This window comes from Entelurus aequoreus, linkage group LG17 (genome assembly GCF_033978785.1).
Source record: "Entelurus aequoreus isolate RoL-2023_Sb linkage group LG17, RoL_Eaeq_v1.1, whole genome shotgun sequence".
Lineage (NCBI taxonomy): Eukaryota > Metazoa > Chordata > Actinopteri > Syngnathiformes > Syngnathidae > Entelurus > Entelurus aequoreus.
In genome coordinates, this window is record NC_084747.1 from 35587111 (window position 1) to 35605166 (window position 18056).

The 18056-nt window shown below is 41.0% G+C and overlaps 1 protein-coding gene across 2 annotated transcripts in view; it reads right to left on the reverse strand.

Moving 5' to 3' along the window:
* The window catches only part of smyd1b (SET and MYND domain containing 1b), a 39454-nt gene extending 30060 nt beyond the window's left edge, over positions 1-9394 (reverse strand). For both annotated transcript variants that reach the window (XM_062024220.1, XM_062024219.1), the window contains exons 1-2: positions 8992-9394; positions 4404-4580 (exon numbers count right to left, since the gene is read on the reverse strand). In XM_062024220.1, coding sequence (XP_061880204.1) covers positions 4404-4580; positions 8992-9113 — 299 coding nt within the window. In that variant the 5' untranslated portion in view covers positions 9114-9394. The remainder of the gene's footprint in view (positions 1-4403; positions 4581-8991) is intronic.
* Positions 9395-18056: the final 8662 nt, after the last annotated feature.

The window sequence follows — 18056 nt, forward strand, 5'->3', positions numbered from 1 at the left end:
GGAGAACAACATTTTTGCCTTAAATAAAAAAGTGAACATACTAGACAACTTGTCTTTTACTAGTAAGCAAACAATGGCTCCTAATTTGGCTGCTGACGTTTATTTTGTCAAAATAATGAGGGACAAGTGGTAGAAAATGAATTATTAATCCACTTGTTCATTCACTGTTAATATCTACTTACTTTCTGTTTCAACATGTTCCATCTACACTTCTATTAAAATGTAATAAACACGTATTCTTTTGTTTGGATACTTTAGATTAGTCTTGGCAGCTCATACCAGCCCACTAACGGCAGTTGCTTCTTAGCGACTTGCGGCACTTTTAACTTGTTTATTTCAACAATTTTCTACATTGCACCGTTCAGAGATCAAATTGAGCTGTCAGCCTGTCAATTTATATAACTCTGTGTCGTAGAAAGCACTTTAAAAAAATGTCAAACTCTCGCCATAGCTTCTGGTTGCTAGGCCACCGCCTTGAATTGCGGGGGGGGGTTTCTTCCAAATTCCCTTATTTTAGCGAATTAATGCCTCTCACCGGACTAAAAGCAGTTTGAAGATGCTAAGTATCTCTCCTGTGGCTGTGATCACAAATCAGTGGTCAAAAATCTTCAAATTGATCAAAAACCCCAGTTACAAAAGCGGAGCCTTTTTCTTTGCATCAGAAAGTGACACATTTTATCCAGTTAAGGTTTCCACTTAATGTATGTGATTGTGGCAGTGCTCCACAGCAATGTATTAGTTGCCATAATTTAAGAATTAGGGGGTTTTTTTACGTGAAAACAAAATAAAGTGTTAAAATGCATTGTAGCGTCCAGAAAAAGACACACAAAGTCTGACACTCTTTTTATCTTCTATTGCCAATCCCGTGCTGACCACGTCCCTAACCACGCCTCTAACCACAGCCCTATCGCCACAGGTATTTTGGCAATCTAGGGTAGATTTTTTACTTATTTGCTTAATCCCGTCCATAATTAAATCCCACATAGTGATATGCTCATGGTTTTAGTGTTGGACTTGCATACAAATGTTTTAAAGAGGTAATATTTACATATTTTTTTCATTTCAACATTTAAAACACTTCCTTGTGGTCTACATAACATGAAATTGTGTTTCTTTAGTCAATATTTTGCATAAATTATGTTTTACAGACCGTCTTCAAGCCACATTATGACTGTCTTTTCAGGATGCACCGTTTTGTGGGCGGTCTTATTTCTGTGGCTCCACTTCGACTACTGGTGCTTTCCATTTGTACTGGGAAGTCAAAATTTCCGAGGTCCTAGTCGAAATTTGAACTGCAATGTTCCCAGAGGTCGAATTTTCGACTCGGAAAATCGGAGCATTCTAACCCCCAAGTTCGTTTCAAAGACGGCAGCTCTGGATGTAAACAATATCTGCTTCTATAATATCCGTTATTAGCAGCTCTGATTAGTTTTTGTTGCAGTAAATCAGCTTATTGTTGTACATTTATATATGGTAACGTCACTGTAGTGTAAACCACATTTATTTCATGTGGTATATACCTTCTACATCGACAGCAATAGCGTGTGTGTTTTCTCGTTATCCGCTGTGTTGCAGAGGGAGTGCATATTTTCCAAGGCAAGTGCAAAAACAGCTGTCGTAGTAATTTCCAGCTCCTACTTCCCACTTCTGAGGTAAATGGAACACAGCATAAATCTCCACCCCATCAGCCACGTTGTAGTTTTTGGTGATACAATGTTGGACTACAATGGCAGATTCGCCCAAAGCTCTTCAGGTAAAACTTCATATAAGGAGATATCCGCAGAAGTCACAATTGGGAAAAACATCAATAATGGGCCAAAATCAGAACTGCTTGTACTGCAGGTATAAAGGAAGGCAAGTTTTTTTTTATAAATATCGCCGCCATGCCTCCATGATTTGATCTCAAATGTTCAAGATTATGCAGATCCCAAATATTCAAAAACAGCCAGGTACCAATAGGCAAGAAAAGTTGGTTTTGCATAATCCACTTAAAGTTAACATTTTCCCCAAGCTTATAGTTTCCCTCTTTTGTTGATTATAATTTTTGTACATTTTTCGGTAGCAGATTATAGTTTGCTTAGTGCATTAGCCCTTTGAGACACTTGTGATTTAGGGCTATATAAATAAATATTGATTGATTGATTGATTGATTGATAATTTCATCTTTTTGCAAATTCACCAAATCATTGAATGTCAATATTTTTTATTCAAAGGAAATAAAAGGTATGCTTAATAGCCAACGTTATGTATTATTCTAACTGACTTCTTCTGTAGTACGGTTAGTGAATGAAGTGTACTTTTGTAGTTATTTACCCATATTTACAAACAGTAACTCCGATATGGTAGCACTAGCGAGCAGTACTCCTCTCTGAGCTGCCACCTTATCGTGGCAGAGGAGTTGGAGTGTCCCAATGATCCTGTAGGAGTTATGTTATCTGGGGGCAACCCCTGGTAGAGTCTCTCAAGACAAACAGGTTCTAGGTGAGGGACCAGACGAAGAGCAGCTCAAAGACCTCTATGAAAAGACACAAACAAGCATCCAGAATTCCAATGCCCAGACGCGTGTTACCTGGGCCCCCCTCTGGAGCCAGCCCTTGAGGTGGGGCTCGATGGTGAGTGCCTGGTGGCCAAGCCTGTCCCCATGGGGCCCGGCCGGGCACAAAAGAGGCAAAATGGGTCCCGGGAGGGGTGCTTTTTGAGCTGAGCGACAGCTCTTGGGACGTGGAAAGTCATCTCGCTGGGGGGGAGTCTGAGCTGGTGCGTAAGGTGGAGAAGTTCTGGCTTGATATAGTCAAACTCACTTTGACGCACAGCAAGGGCTCTGTAACCTGTCCTCTCGAGAGGGGCTGGACTCTCTTCCACTGTGGCGTTGTAAACAGTGAGAGGCAACGTGCGGGGGGTGGCAATACTTATTACCCCGCGGCTCAGAGCCTGTACATTGGAGTTTAACCCAGTAAACGAGAGGGTAGCAACACTCTGCCTGTGGGCGGGGGATGGGTCCTGACTGTTGTTTGTGCCTATGGACCTTTTTGGATTAATTAGAGGGAGTACTGTAGTGTGCTCCGCATTGTTTTGCTGGGGGACTTCAACACTCACATTGGCAATGACAGTGAAACCTGGAGAGATGTGATTGGGAGAAACGGCCGCCCAGATCTGAACCCGAGTGATGTTTTGTTATTGGACTTTTGTGCTCATGACCGATTATCCATAATAAACACCATGTTCAAACACAAGGGTGTCCATATATGCACTTGGCACCAGGACACCCTAGGCCGCAATTCGATGATTGACTTTGTAGTTGTGTCATCAGATTTGCGGTCTCTTGTTTTGGACACTTGGGTGTTTTGCCTTTTGGTTCGGGACCCTTTGAGACTGTGTGACAAGAGGTGGCACTTTCGTGACTTCTGCGGTGCTTTTTTGTGAACTTCTGGTTCTGCCTCCCGGGAGCCTTTTGGCCATGGAGACCAGCTGCTGGGTCTCTGCCACACCAGAGTCCATTTGGAGAGACTAGAGGAGATGCGGATAAAGAGACCGGGCTGCGGAGCCGGGACGGACAAGCTTCACAGTGTCTTGGCTGAATGAGCATGTTTCGGACACCTCGGTCTCCTTGGAAATATCCTCACTCATCCATGCAGACTGGACACTGGCCGAGAGTTGGTGGGCGGCCAAGGGTGGAGTCGGCTCTCTTGGTTGCTTTGTTGGGTCTGCTCCTGTCTCTGGCCATGCCCCCCCCCCCCCCCGCCCCCCAGCAAACGATGGCGTGGAACACCGCAGAGGCCACCACAGTGTATATGTTTTTTAGGGTTTTTTTGTTGTTGTTGTTTTACTTTTGTGGTTGTGTGTAGAATTGGCTGGTTGCATCAGCTCTACTCTTTTAATGTCTTTAATGTCCTTTGTGTTCTTTGATATTTGATGTTTCTCTCTTACACACATGCTTATGTGTGCTATGGCTATGAGGTTTTTTTAAGGGGCGCCGGAAGTTGGCAGACCCATCAGCGATCCTGTTCTGTCTCCCTGTAATGTTTGTCTGCTCTTGAATGGGATTGTGCTGAAAATCTTAATTTCCCTTAGGGAATTATTAAAGTATTTCTGAATCTGATTCTGATTCTGATATGAACGAGTTGTATTTCATTTTATTTAGTGCTCTTGTAATACAATTGGCAGGACGAGAGAGAACAATTGAATGTGGAGAGAAGGGACAAACACTGGATAGAGAAATGAAAATAGAACAGGGTGGAGGCAGAAGTTGCAGAATTTTGACCTTGGTATTTGTCAAATCCTGGTTACAGCCAGATGGATGGATCATTAATATTACTATTATTATTGTTATTATTATTATTATCATTGCAACATTTAATGACAAAAATAAAGTAGCAAGGTATTGTGCATTTTATTTCACTCACCGAATGTTCTCATTGGGAGCTTTGCCATAGGTTTTGATGGCAGCGCATTCTTGCTTGTGTTCGGCCCAGCCGGCCCGCTGACAGGTGCGGTCACAATAGTGAGCAAACTTGCATTGGCCGCATCTCTGGAGTTTGTCTTGACTGCGGAAACAGCTGTGGCAAATGCGCTCTGCAAGGCTGCAAAAGACAGTTGCCCAGATATTATTTGTTTGATTTATTGCCATCATACTGATACAGTACTACTATACAATGCATAAACTAATCTAATACTATGGATGTATTACAACATATGTTAGTCTCAACGTCTGCTGCCACTAAATTGACTAATTCATGATAAATGAATAACAACACATTTTGAGCGTATTCTGTTTTTGGCCTAAATTAAGTGTTTAAATTAAGTTTTGTTCATGTACAAACCCCGTTTCCCTATGAGTTGGGAAATTGTGTTAGATGTAAATATAAACGGAATACAATGATTTGCAGGCTGTACTGCATCAACAAGCAACATCATTGTGTAAAGGATATCACCACATGGGCTCAGGAACCCTTCAGAAACCCACTGTCAGTAACTACAGTTGGTCGCTATATCTGTAAGTGCAAGTTAAAACTCTCCTATGCAAGGCGAAAAGTGTTTATCAACAACACCCAGAAACGCCGTCGGCTTAGCTGGGCCTGAGCTCATCTAAGATGGACTGATGCAAAGTGGAAAAGTGTTCTGTGGTCCTACGAGTCCACATTTCAAATTGTTTTTGGAAACTGTGGATGTCGTGTCCTCCGGACCGAAGAGGAAAAGAACCATCCGGATTGTTATAGGCGCAAAGTTGAAATGCCAGCATCTGTGATGGTATGGGGGTGTATTAGTGCCCAAGACATGCGTAACTTACACATCTGTGAAGGCGCCATTAATGCTGAAAGGTACATACAGGTTTTGGAGCAACATATGTTGCCATCCAAGCAACGCTACCATGGATGCCCCTGCTTATTTCAGCAAGACAATGCCAAGCCACGTGTTACATCAACGTGGCTTCATAGTAAAAGAGTGCGGGTACTAGACTGGCCTGCCTGTAGTCCAGACCTGTCTCCCATTGAAAATGTGTGGCGCATTATGAAGCCTAAAATACCACAACGGAGACCCCCGGACTGTTGAACAACTTAAGCTGTACATCAAGCAAGAATGGGAAAGAATTCCACCTGAGAAGCTTAAAAAATGTGTCTCCTCAGTTCCCAAACGTTTACTGAGTGTTGTTAAAAGGAAAGGCCATGTAACACAGTGGTGAACATGCCCTTTCCCAACTACTTTGGCACGTGTTGCAGCCATGAAATTCTAAGTTAATTATTATTTGAAAAAAAAAAAAAAAGTTTATGAGTTTGAACATCAAATATCTTGTCTTTGTAGTGCATTCAATTGAATATGGGTTGAAAAAGATTTGCAAATCATTGTATTCCGTTTATATTTACATTTAACACAATTTCCCAACTCATATGGAAACGGGGTTTGTATTATATGTCATGATCCGCTGCCCGGATCAAGCTTGTTTAGTTTTTGACTCCCTCAGTTCCTGTTTTGAGCACCCCTGGGTTGTGTGTTTTAGTTGCCATGACTGCAGTTTGCAACTGCCTCTGATTAGTGTTCAGGACACTCACCTGCTCCTGGGCACTAATCAGAGAGCTACTTATTCCCTGCTTTTCGCCACACTCAGTCTGGCTTTCGTATTTGCTTCCTTGCAACAGTTACGTTTGATGATTCCCAGCTTCTATGATTCTGGATTCCTGTTTTTATGCTAAGCTTTCGCGCTAGCTAGTTCCTTTGCTCCCCGGGCAATCGGCACGCGTCTCTTTTGTTTGGATCTTGTATTTTTGTATTCTTTGTGATTTATGGACAATAAATCATATTCTTACCTTCACTTTGCCTCCGGAGTTCCTGCTGAATCTTGGGAGAACGACCCGCACATAAACATGCGACCCAAGCGTAACATTATAGGTATTACAGTGCAGTATTTATCTTATTTTCTATTATTATACTGTGGCGATCGATAAACTAAACAACATAACCAGCTAATCTGGACGTTACTGTATCTTCACTGCAACAATCCTAAATCGACCAACTTTTATTAGAACAACTTTTTGATGGACTTTATCCTCAACACTGCCTCACCAATAACACATCTCCACATTTGTGAGACTTTGATGTCAAAAGACAATAGCGGGACGTAGTATCAGACATTCAGCGCAGCATTTTAGGCTGACTGAGATTGCTACCAGCTATCAGCTACCTACAGCTGCTTGGGAAAAGTGTAGAACACTCAGTTGGCATTTCATTTTCGACATCAATAACACAGCTTTTGCGTGATCCATGTGGAATGACAGCGAAGGACATGTGTGGCCGTAACTACCATCGAGGACACCTAACTGCAAATGTACTTTGTGTCGCACATCGTGTGCCCTGTACAGCATCATGCGGTAGATCATCCTCTCTCAATATACGATCTTTGGTCATGCACAGTCTGCTACAACTCCAACAACGTAACGCAATGAAGTCCACTTTTACTTTAAAGATCATCAGATCAGAAATGTGCTGTCAACGTAACAATAACATTAAATCATAGTGATGTAACTAATGTTGGTTTCAACTGAATGAAATTGACGTGAAATGCTGTCGGTATAATAACGTTGTCGTGTCAATCATTTGCCGCACCGCCCTAAATGCAGAACACTAGCTCTGTATGAGGGGCCGTTAGGGACATTATTCAGAATTAACTCTTACATACACTACTGAAATGCTCTCACATAAACAACTAAAATGTTTTCTCTCACACACACTACTGAAACACTCTTATTCACACTTCTGAAATGCTCTCACATAAACAACTGAAATGTTTTTCTCTCACACACACTACTGAAACATTTCAGTTGTTTGTGTGAGAGCATTTTAGTAGTGTGTATAGGAGTGTTTCAGTTGTCTGTATGAGAGTGTTTCAGTAGTGTGTGAGAGAGAAAAACATTTCAGTTGTTTATGTGAGAGCATTTCAGTACTGTATGTAAGAGGTCATTCTGAATAATGTCCCTAACGGCCCCTCGTATGCTCTGAGTAGGACTTTGCGATAAGTGTGGGGGGGTCATACGCGCACAGATTGAGATAAACGTTTGCAAAGAATTTTGCTACAATAATACTTCCATACTGATCATTGGCCTTGTTACTGTTTGCAGGCGGGATACACCCTGGACAAGTTGCCACCTCCTCGCAGGGCTTAGAGGAATTACTCTGACAAAATTATCTCCATGTCATGGTCATGTTTTAGTGGCTGGGTGATGGCCATAGCAATGAAGCTACCGATGAGTACTTTAATATAAGGTTTCTTAACCATTTTATTGGGGGCACCAAAAAATACTTGTTTCTTAGCTGTGATCCGTATGGGTCGCACTTTTCCAGCACTTGTGGCAGTAATGGCAATATCAAACAAACAGAAGAAGTTTGAAGCATAAGTTTAATTTGCACTTTAATTATATTGACAGTTCCATTAAAAACATATTGATTATTATCATTAATTGAGTTTATTTCAGAATTACATCATTGTATGTACATTTATTTTTCATGAGTTATTTATGAGTCGCTTCTTATGCAGTTCATTTGATTTGTACTTCTTTTCGAATCAGCCTGACCTAAGCCTAAGGTTTATGTGTTGAATAAATACCAATCTTTTTTTATTAACTCCTGGTTCCATATCATTTGACAAGGTTGTTAACATAATAAACTGTAAGTAGGACAGATATAATTATTGAATGTAATTAAAATGAAGAATTAAATTACTAATCCAGTGTTAATACTTGACTGGGCCCCAGGCCCTTCTGTAGTGAAAAAGTTGGGCCCCGGGGTCAAAAAGGTGAACACACTCAAGGCTACTATATTGGGTGAATTGGATGCAAATGTGACTATATGGCAATATTTAACATTTAGAGGACTCTAATATTTTTTAAAAATGTATTTAAATGTTTGAATTATCAATAATAATCCTACTTCGCAGAAATGTGTTTAACACAGTTAATTGGTACTGAACATTGTTGTTTGTAGTGGTGTAGAACTGTTTCTCAAGCCTAATATTTTGGTGACATTTCTCACTACATGAGAGAGGCAAAATATTAGCAATACTATTATGTCGAAGTTTTTTTCAGTTGTCCACATACTTTTGCCATAATTTCACTATTTATTTGTCATAGATAGATAGATAGATAGATAGATAGATAGATAGATAGATAGATAGATAGATAGATAGATAGATAGATAGATAGATAGATAGATAGATAGATAGATAGATAGATAGATAGATAGATAGATAGATAGATAGATAGATAGATAGATAGATAGATAGATAGATAGATAGATAGATAGATAGTACTTTATTGATTCCTTCAGGAAAATTTAAACTTAGCTGAATTCACACCAAAATTCTTATAAAATACACTCAAATTCCTACTTAAATTACAGTAAAAATGTTGTAAACCGATGTTTTATCATTAAAATCTCTCTGAATGTTGTACAATTTACAACAATAAAGGACACTTCTGTCCACTCCTCACTTGTCCATCTTACCTGTCAAAGACAACAGCTGCGAGACAGGGGTCGGAAAAAATGACGTCTCCGGCCCAAAACTCCTTGTTAGCCTTCAGGCCCCTCCCCTTTCCAGGTGAGTCAAATATTGTCACATTTTCCATGGCTGCAACCCTGCTTCCTAGGTACCGCTTCCTGGGATGGTGCTGGACAGACTATGGGTCCGGTGAAGGAGGACGAGTGGCACTTCTCACTGATGGTGGGGGCGCCAAATACTTAGTTAGGGGTTGGGCCGGTTCAGAATCCCACAGACCAATCCAGTTCCACTGGGTTCCTCCTAGAAAGACAACTGCACCGTGCATACCTAAGGTACTTGAAATAGCCATCAACTTTTTGAGATGGACCACTAAGGTACATAATACAGGTTGGGGGTTTGTCTCTGACAAATATGATTTCTCACAACGACAAATTGTCCAAAGACCCAAGCTGTGATTGGCTCAGAAATTGCCTGAAACACACTTTGTCATTCAGTGAGACCCAATAATGGGTCTTTGTTGGTGTGGGTTTCAACAGCAGGCTGGAAAACCCCCCACAGCACCTATGAGTTGGTTGGTGCCAAGTACCACATGGTTATTTTTGTCCCTCACTTGCTTCTGTCTATCAGGAGTCTGATGGGATGTTGGACAGCTGCGGGAAGATTGACAACCAGTAAAGACCTGCCTCCCCTTAACCCGACTGTTCTGGTGCTTTCTGACACACACAGGTCAGTCAGTAAATGTTGTGTGTTATCCTGTGCTGCACAATAAACAATCCTGTGCTCTGGAGATGGTCAAAATAAGCATTTTTCTTACAAATACAAAAGCGCAATAAACAAGATTTTGTATTTATTGGCAAGGCTCGTTGTTACAACAAAGAAAAAAAAAAACATTTCTGAACTTTTTGAATCAGGTTTATCTTAGCACATGTGGCTGATTAGTTACAGTAATAGGAAATGTGCTTAGTAGCACCCGCTGTTACCAATTGGAAAGCAATGGTGATAACATAGAACCATATCAGGTTTAGGGCCGGCTCCTAGCAGAAACACTCTATGGGTTGTCAAGGGCCACACTGGAGGCAGCTCTTATTTTAATGCAATGATTATGTCTCGTTTTTATTATTGTATAACATGTTGGTCCCAAGCAAGCAAAATGACACTGAGGCCATTGGAAACCCTGCACAAACAATCGCTCAAAATCCTTGACCGAAAACCACAACACCGCCATCACTGTTTAGTTCTCCAAAAATATAGATTGTTAAATTTTGCTAACATTCAAAGATTAGCATCAATACAAATGGCCCATCGAATCCTAAATAACCCTGCACCAGCGCCACTTAAGCACTTTGTCCAGTTGTCATCTGCCGTGACAACTAGAAACACAAGAGCCTCCACCAGGGGGCAGTGTACCGTACCCAGATGTAAAACCTCTTTTGCACAATCAGCATTTTCATATAAAGTGACAAAGGAATGGAACGACCTCATTCACATTCTCAACCAGAACTACAGAATTTGCATGGAAATGTTTTATTAATCACAGTTAAATTGTGCTTTTCAAGGTGGAAAGGTTAAGGTCACGGTCTCCTGCTCAACGTTTTTTTTTCTTTTCAAAACAACATTTTGTTTGTAGACTTTTTATTTTATTATAATTTTTTTTTATCATTAAGATAGGTGTTGAAAAATAATTTCCTCCTAGAATGAAGGAAAACATAACTGTCACTGTATTTTCTGCCTTCAAATGAATCACTCTGTAAATTAAGTTATGCATTGTACATTTACTTCAGCAGAGTGCTTCCTTTTTAAATATGTCTTTATGGACATTGATATTGTAGATCTTGAAATAGTAGATGGATAAGAATTCCTACTTCTTAAGAAAAGTAATTCAAATCCATACCTAACACTTTTTGGATTGGAATAAATAATATTACAATTAATATTTACATAATTTATTTCAGTAATGTGTATTTGTTCCACTTTTTGTTGAATTTTATGGATTTTCATTTCTACTCAGAATAAAATTTTGGAAAATAACGCACTTTCACTCTCTGTTCAAATGTACTGCCATTTAGAACCCTTATAATAAACTAGTATTGCTTCATACGAGTGCTGCTAAGATGTTTTTCATTGTTCTGCAACAAATTCAAAAAGTCATTTTACAAAACAAACACTTACATCCAGGTCATGAAAATAGGCACCCACACCAGATCAACACATGCCCCATAACCAGCATCACCTTCTCTGGACCGGACCTGCGTACTCTCCCCAGTTGTCACCAACCTGGGAGTGAAAATGGACCCCCACCTGAACTTTGAAGCCCACATCAACTATCTGCGCAAAACCTCTTTCTTTCACCTCCGCAACATCTCAAGACTCCGCCCCTCACTCACCCCAGCCGACACTGAAAGACTCGTCCATGCCTTCATCTCCTCCAGGCTTGATTACTGCAACGCACTTCTCGTCAGGGTCCCCAAAAAGAGCATCAAAAAGCTCCAGTACATTCAAAACAGCGCAGCGAGGATCCTGACGAGAGTGCACAAGCGTGATCATATCACACCTATCCTCAAATCACTCCACTGGCTCCCTATTGCACCCCGGACCCAATTTAAGATCAACCTGCTCACTCACCAATGCATCTACGGCAACGCCCCCTCCTACCTCAAGGACCTAGTTTCCCCTCAACCCCCTACCCGCAGCCTCCGCTCCTCAAACACTAACCTCCTCAAACCCATCAGGACAAAGCTACAATCAATGGGCCGCCGGGCTTTCTGCTCGACCGCTCCCGAACTTTGGAACGCTCTCCCCGACCATCTTAGAGCACCACAGTCGGTCGACCATTTTAAGAAGGGACTAAAACCCCACCTTTTTAGCACAGCTTTTATCTAATTTCTCTGCCTTCTTGTTTTTAAATGCACTGCTTGCTTATCTGTTTTTTTATCCAGTGCTTTCAGGCTCTTATTTCTACTTTATCTATGTTTCTGTTTTATCTAGTGTGTGTCATGATTAATTTCTATTTTAATTTTTTTATTATATATTCTTACTTTCTATTTTTATTTTTAATACTTTGTAGCACTTTGAGATTTTAACAAATGTAAAGTGCATAACAAATGCAATTCATTATTATTATTATTATTATTATTACTCTTTAATTCATTTGTAGTTGTTTTGTCAACAAAATGGTGTCACATACTTCTGGATGTCAACATGTTGCACCATCTTTGTCTAATGTAATAACTCTCCACTGAATTCATATGCATACTACTGTATGTGCTCAATAAGTGCTATCATTCAATTTGAATTTGAATGTTTGATAAATTCTGGGACAGTGATTCTCAACCTGGTCAAGGGCTTCATCCAGTGGTACGTCAAAGAATCAATTAAATATTCAAACATAGTGTTACTGTTCACATTGTGTGTAATGTTGCAGTAGTCAAAAATATTAAATATACTTGTTAAATAAAACCTCTGTTATGTTTGTTTTTAATAAGTATTTAGGCCTACTATGCTACTGTTGTTTTAATATTGGTCATTATGGTGATACTTGGAGGGCCAAGTGTTTTCTGAGGTGGCACTTGGAGGAAAATAAATTGACAACCACTGGCTCTAGACCAGTGTTTTTCAACCTTTTTTGAACCTCAGCCTCGGCACATTTTTTTCTTTGAGAAAATGCGGAGGCACACCACCAGCAGAAAACATTAAAAAATGAAACTCAGTAGCCGATATTGACAACAAAAAGTTGTTCTCGCAAGTGTTGGATATGAATTCAAAACATAACCAACCAGGCATCACTATAGCTCTTGTCTCAAAGTAGGTGTACTGTCACGACCTGTCACATCACACCGTGACTTATTTGGAGTTTATTGGTGTCCTCCTGTGTTTAGTGTTTTAGTTCTTGTCTTGCACTCCTATTTTGGCTTTTCCTGTTTTGTTGGTATTTTCCTGTAGCAGTTTCATGTTTTCCTTGAGAGCTATTCCCCGCATTTACTTTGTTTTAACAATCAAGGGTATCTAAGTTGTCGCTATTCTTCTTTGCGGGGACATTGTTGATTGTCATGTCATGTACGGATGTACTTTGTGGACGCTGTCTGCTCCACACGCTGTAAGTCTTTGCTGTCGTCCAGCATTCTGTTTTTGTTTACTTTGCAACCGGTTCAGTTTTAGTTTCGTTTTGCATAGCCTTCCCAAAGCTTCGATGCCATTTCTTAGCGGCACTCGCCTTTTGTTTATTTTTGGTTTAAGCATTAGATACATTTTTACTTGCACACGATCGTCTGCATATTGTGATCACGACCAACCATGTCCCCGACATCTACAAAGCAATTAGCTACTTGCTGCCACCTACTGATATGGAAGAGTACAACATGGTTACTCTGCCGACCTCTAGACACATTTGCAGATTATTATTACTGGTTTGCAAAAAATATTTTTAACCCAAATAGGTGAAATTACATATTCTCCCACGGCACACCAGACTGTATCTCTAGTGTGCCGCGGCACAGTGGTTGAAAAACACCGCTCTAGAAGATGTGCAGTGAAATAAATTGTGTGGTTGTACCAATGCAAGACGCACCAGCGTTGTTGACAAGAAGTACATGATTTATATCTTTCTATGTGTGCTGTCTCACTATGTCCACTGTCTCCTTCACGCCCTCGCTGATGCTCAGATCGGCTTCTGCACAGTGAACTGTTAGGCCCTGGCATTCTTTCAGGCTTTGCAGCTCTTCTTTCAGCTCCTGGAGCAAAGACCGGGAGCGAGCCACCAGCAGCAGGACCGACCCAGGCTTCAGATACAGTGACGCCTGCAGAATACATGACAAGGTCTCTTTCTTTCGTTGTTGTATTTTACAATTCCCTAGTAAGTCAGCCATTTACCAGGTGTGCCAGCGCTCGTCCGAATCCCTTGGTGGCTCCTGTGATGATGAACATGCACCGTCCCAAAGTGCTGGTGCTTGCATGAAGGACTTCAGACATGTCTCCCGATGTTGAAATGATAGAATAGATGAAGCAAAGTAAAAGGAGGGAGCATGTGAGCATTGTGATGCTTTTACAAGCGCATGTGAACAGGTGGCACGAAGGGATTTCATGCTCTACATCAGTGTTTTTCAACCACTGTGCCGCGGCACACTAGTGTACCGTGAGATATTGTCTGGTGTGGGAGATTATGTAATTTCACCTAATTGGGTTAAAAATATTTTTGGCAAACCAGTAATTATAATCCGCAAATGTGCCGTTGTTGAGTGTCTGTACTGTCGAGAGATCTGCAGAGTAACTGTCAGAATAAATGTATATAAGTTATCACACAACGTGTTTGCTTGCAGTTCAGTGGTTACTATCCATGTGTGCTCACAAAGCTGTCCTTGTTTTATCATGCAAAGGCGGACAGCTTGTAAATCTCCACTGTGTGTCTGGAATGCGCCTCGTCATAGAAGTGTCTGTTTTTCAGATCTGGACAGCCACGGGTTGGGCCTTATCAGGACCCGAAGTCTCCAAGAAGATAAGGCGGACGAGCAGAGAAGGGGCAAACCTGACACCGCTCCAAGAACATTTTGTTTGAACTATTTATGAACCAGTGCTAGGCTGCTGCATAATGTGACCCCTCCCCTTAGAAGCAGCTTCAGCTATGTAATCAGGTTTTGCACCTTTCCTGCTTCCGGCTCCCCAGACCGTAGTCGAGGGGCGCAGGGGAGACTCCTCCAGGGCCGATGTATCTTGGGGGCAACACCCTTCACTCTACCCGGCAGTGGGTCTCCGTAGCTCCGGACTCCAGGGTGAATAATGAGTCCAGCGATTAGTTGCAACCAATGCCGGCCCAAGCCTCCATGGGGCCCTAAGCAAAATTTGATTTTGGGGCCCTCTATTTCTGCCAATAATATTGATTGTTGATCATTCACACACCTACTATAAACTCATTGCGGCTCTGGCAGTGTTGTTTACATTATCCTATTGTCAGCCTGGTATGTCTTTACAAATGACATGTCATTTATAAAGATATGGGGGTGGCCCAGTTAAGAACATAAATAATACCAATGAATGAACGAATGATGTCCAGAGTGCCACATATGGTTCCTAATCTTAAAATGTAGAAAACATTCAGCTACAAGAGTGGCCTGGGGTTGAACAGTCCAAGTGATAAAGCTTTGTATTTACAGTAAAAGTGTCATCTTGTCTCATCAGTCTTGTACATATTAGTCTTTAATTACTAGTTCATATTTTTAGTTAATTGTTCATATTTAATGTTTACTTTGTACAAAGAGAGCGCAGTCTACTGAAGTTAAATTCCATGTGTGTTAAACATAACTGGACAATAAAGCTGATTCTGATTCACTTTATTATTGCACCTATGTTGACCCAATCCCGCTGTCCCTCGGCTGCCAGTTTTAAGGACTTTTTGGAAAATAATTTGCAGCAAAAGCAATAGACTGCATCTTTACTTCTTGAATAAGTCAGCCAGCTACGCTTGACTTTTTCCCCATTTACTAGCTGTCTGTAGGTATAATGATAATGAAAACTTCGGCCATCATGCCGTTTGGGGAATGAAAAGTTCTCCTTAATAGACAGTGGTCCTCTGATCACCTGCTCAGTCCTGTCTGAATCTGAGAGGAAAGAAGGCCACTCAGCTGGGTCAACTGGCGGAGCTGATGATGGTCCATGGTGTGAAGGGGACGTTGTGGTGGAAGTTGCTGAGGAAGTGACCAAAGAAAGACAATGACTAAAAAAGAAGGATCTATAAGGTCATTAAATTGCACTGTTGGACATACTTATTAATCTCAGAATGTTCTGCAGTACAATGATCAATTATAAAGGGTGTTTTGCAGTTAACTTACTAGATAAATCAGCTGTGGTTTCAGACATGGAGGGGACAGTGGGCACAGAGGATGGAGGTGTGTGAGAGAGCACTGTAGAGGATGGAGATGGACCTAAGATGAAATACATACATACATACATATAGGCACACATATTAATGAGATACTTTGACTATATTAATTTCCCTTCAGGTGTAATGTTTATACCAAGAAATTAAATGTATACTGTATGGTGACAGTCTTTTCCTCACCTGATTCATCACTCACAGTTGAGCCTGAGGATGTGGACTGGCTCTGGGCTGATTCTGTGCCTCAAAAGTATTTTAACAATGCTCCTGGGGAAGTTTCACATAACTTATGAGTTGATGTAAAAAATAATGTTTATTTTACTCACATAAATTACCGTGCTCTGCTGCAAACAATTTGTGCAAACAACATATCTCACTAGTACCCTGATGCTAAAAACATATTGCTAGCACCGCGCTAGCTAGCTAACGTCACCTAGCTAAAGCTAATTACAGCTACAAATCTCTTTGATAAACTTTTTATTACCAAGTCATGCAAACATACCTTTATCATGGCATTTTCTCTCCTCTTCCACTTTCTTCTTCTTCCTTTTTTCTGCACCTGAAGGATATGTCCTTTTTTGTGACATTGTTTTTTGTTTTGCCTCTATCTGCGCTTTTGATGCCCAGTGCGCATGTCTGGCATTGCACGGCAGGCGGCAAACGTCACAGGTGCAGTAGAGGCAGCTTAAAGAGAGGCAGGAAGAATCACTAAGTCTAGATCAGCAGCAGCACTCTGTTGACCTAAAATTGTGTTTTTGTACAATAATATATCTTTGATCATTTAGAAATCATCAGTCAGACTCGTACATGCAAAAAATAAAAATAAGAATTTTTTGTTAATTGCTTTTGGGGGCCCCCTGGTGGCCGCGGGGCCCTAAGCAAGCGCTTAGTACGCTTATGCCTTGGGCCGGCTCTGGTTGCAACTCGTAACTTTATTAATGTCTGCACACAGCCAATCCACCGCAACTAGTCCCCACCCGCACTCACGCTACCGCTCCCTCTCCTCTCTCTCGCCCACACACTCACTGACATCACTCACCTCAGATGCTGTCACCAGTTAAAGGGCCACACACACACATAGGCTACTCTCATAACACAGGGAATGCCCAAATAAATGGGGGAGCGCAGGAACTTTTTCCTCAGAGCGTGGGGTGACACTGTACGAGGGTGCAGTTCCACGCGCTCTCCTCATGAGCTAAATTGAATCCTGTCTCTGTTTGATTCCTTGCTTCTTGTCCTATTTAATAGATAGTTCGGTGTTTGAACCTGACAGTAACCATGTTGTACTCTTCCATATCAGTAGGTGGCAGCAGGTAGCTAATTGCTTTGTAGATGTCGGGAACATGGTTTGTCGCGATCATAATATCCAGACAACAGCGGGAGGCAGCGTGCAGGTAAAAAGGTATCTAATGCTTGAACCAAAAATAAACAAAAGACGAGTGACGCTAAGAAAAGGCTTTGAGGTTTAGGGATGGCTATGCAGAAGGAAACCAAAACTGAACTGGCTGCAAAGTGAACAAAAACAGAATGCTGGACAACAGCAAAGACTTACAGCGTGTGGAGCAGACGGCGTCCACAAAGTACATCCATACATGACGATTAGCAACAAAATAGGAGCGCAAGACAAGAACTAAAACACCACACACAGAAAACCCCAAAAAAAACTCTAAATAAGTCACGGCGTGATAAGACAAGTGGTGACAGAACACCTACTTTGAGACAAGAGCTATAGTGATGCATGGTTGGGTATGGTTTGAATTCATATCCAACACTTGCGAGGACGACTTTTTACTGTCAATAACGGCTGCTGAGTTTAATTTTTTAATGTTTTCTGATGGTGGTGCGCCTCCGGATTTTTTCAATAAAATAAATGTGCCTTGGCTCAGAAAAGGTTGAAAAACATTGCTCTACATTTTACATTAGGAAGACTTTAACACTTTACATCTAGCTATTTATAAATTAGATAACATTCTATTTAAGAAATATGAGAATTATATTTAAAGCTACATAGCATACATTTGATTTTAATACCTTGAAGCATATATACTTGTTTGATGTAACATGGAAGTCAGAAGTCACTTCTTTTACATACCACCATTACAATGGGGTGGAAGACTATTGCTCATTTTTATCCTATTTCTCTGACTAATTACATAATGATTATAAGACTCCCCGCCTTCCGTCCGTGTGCAGCTGGGATAGACT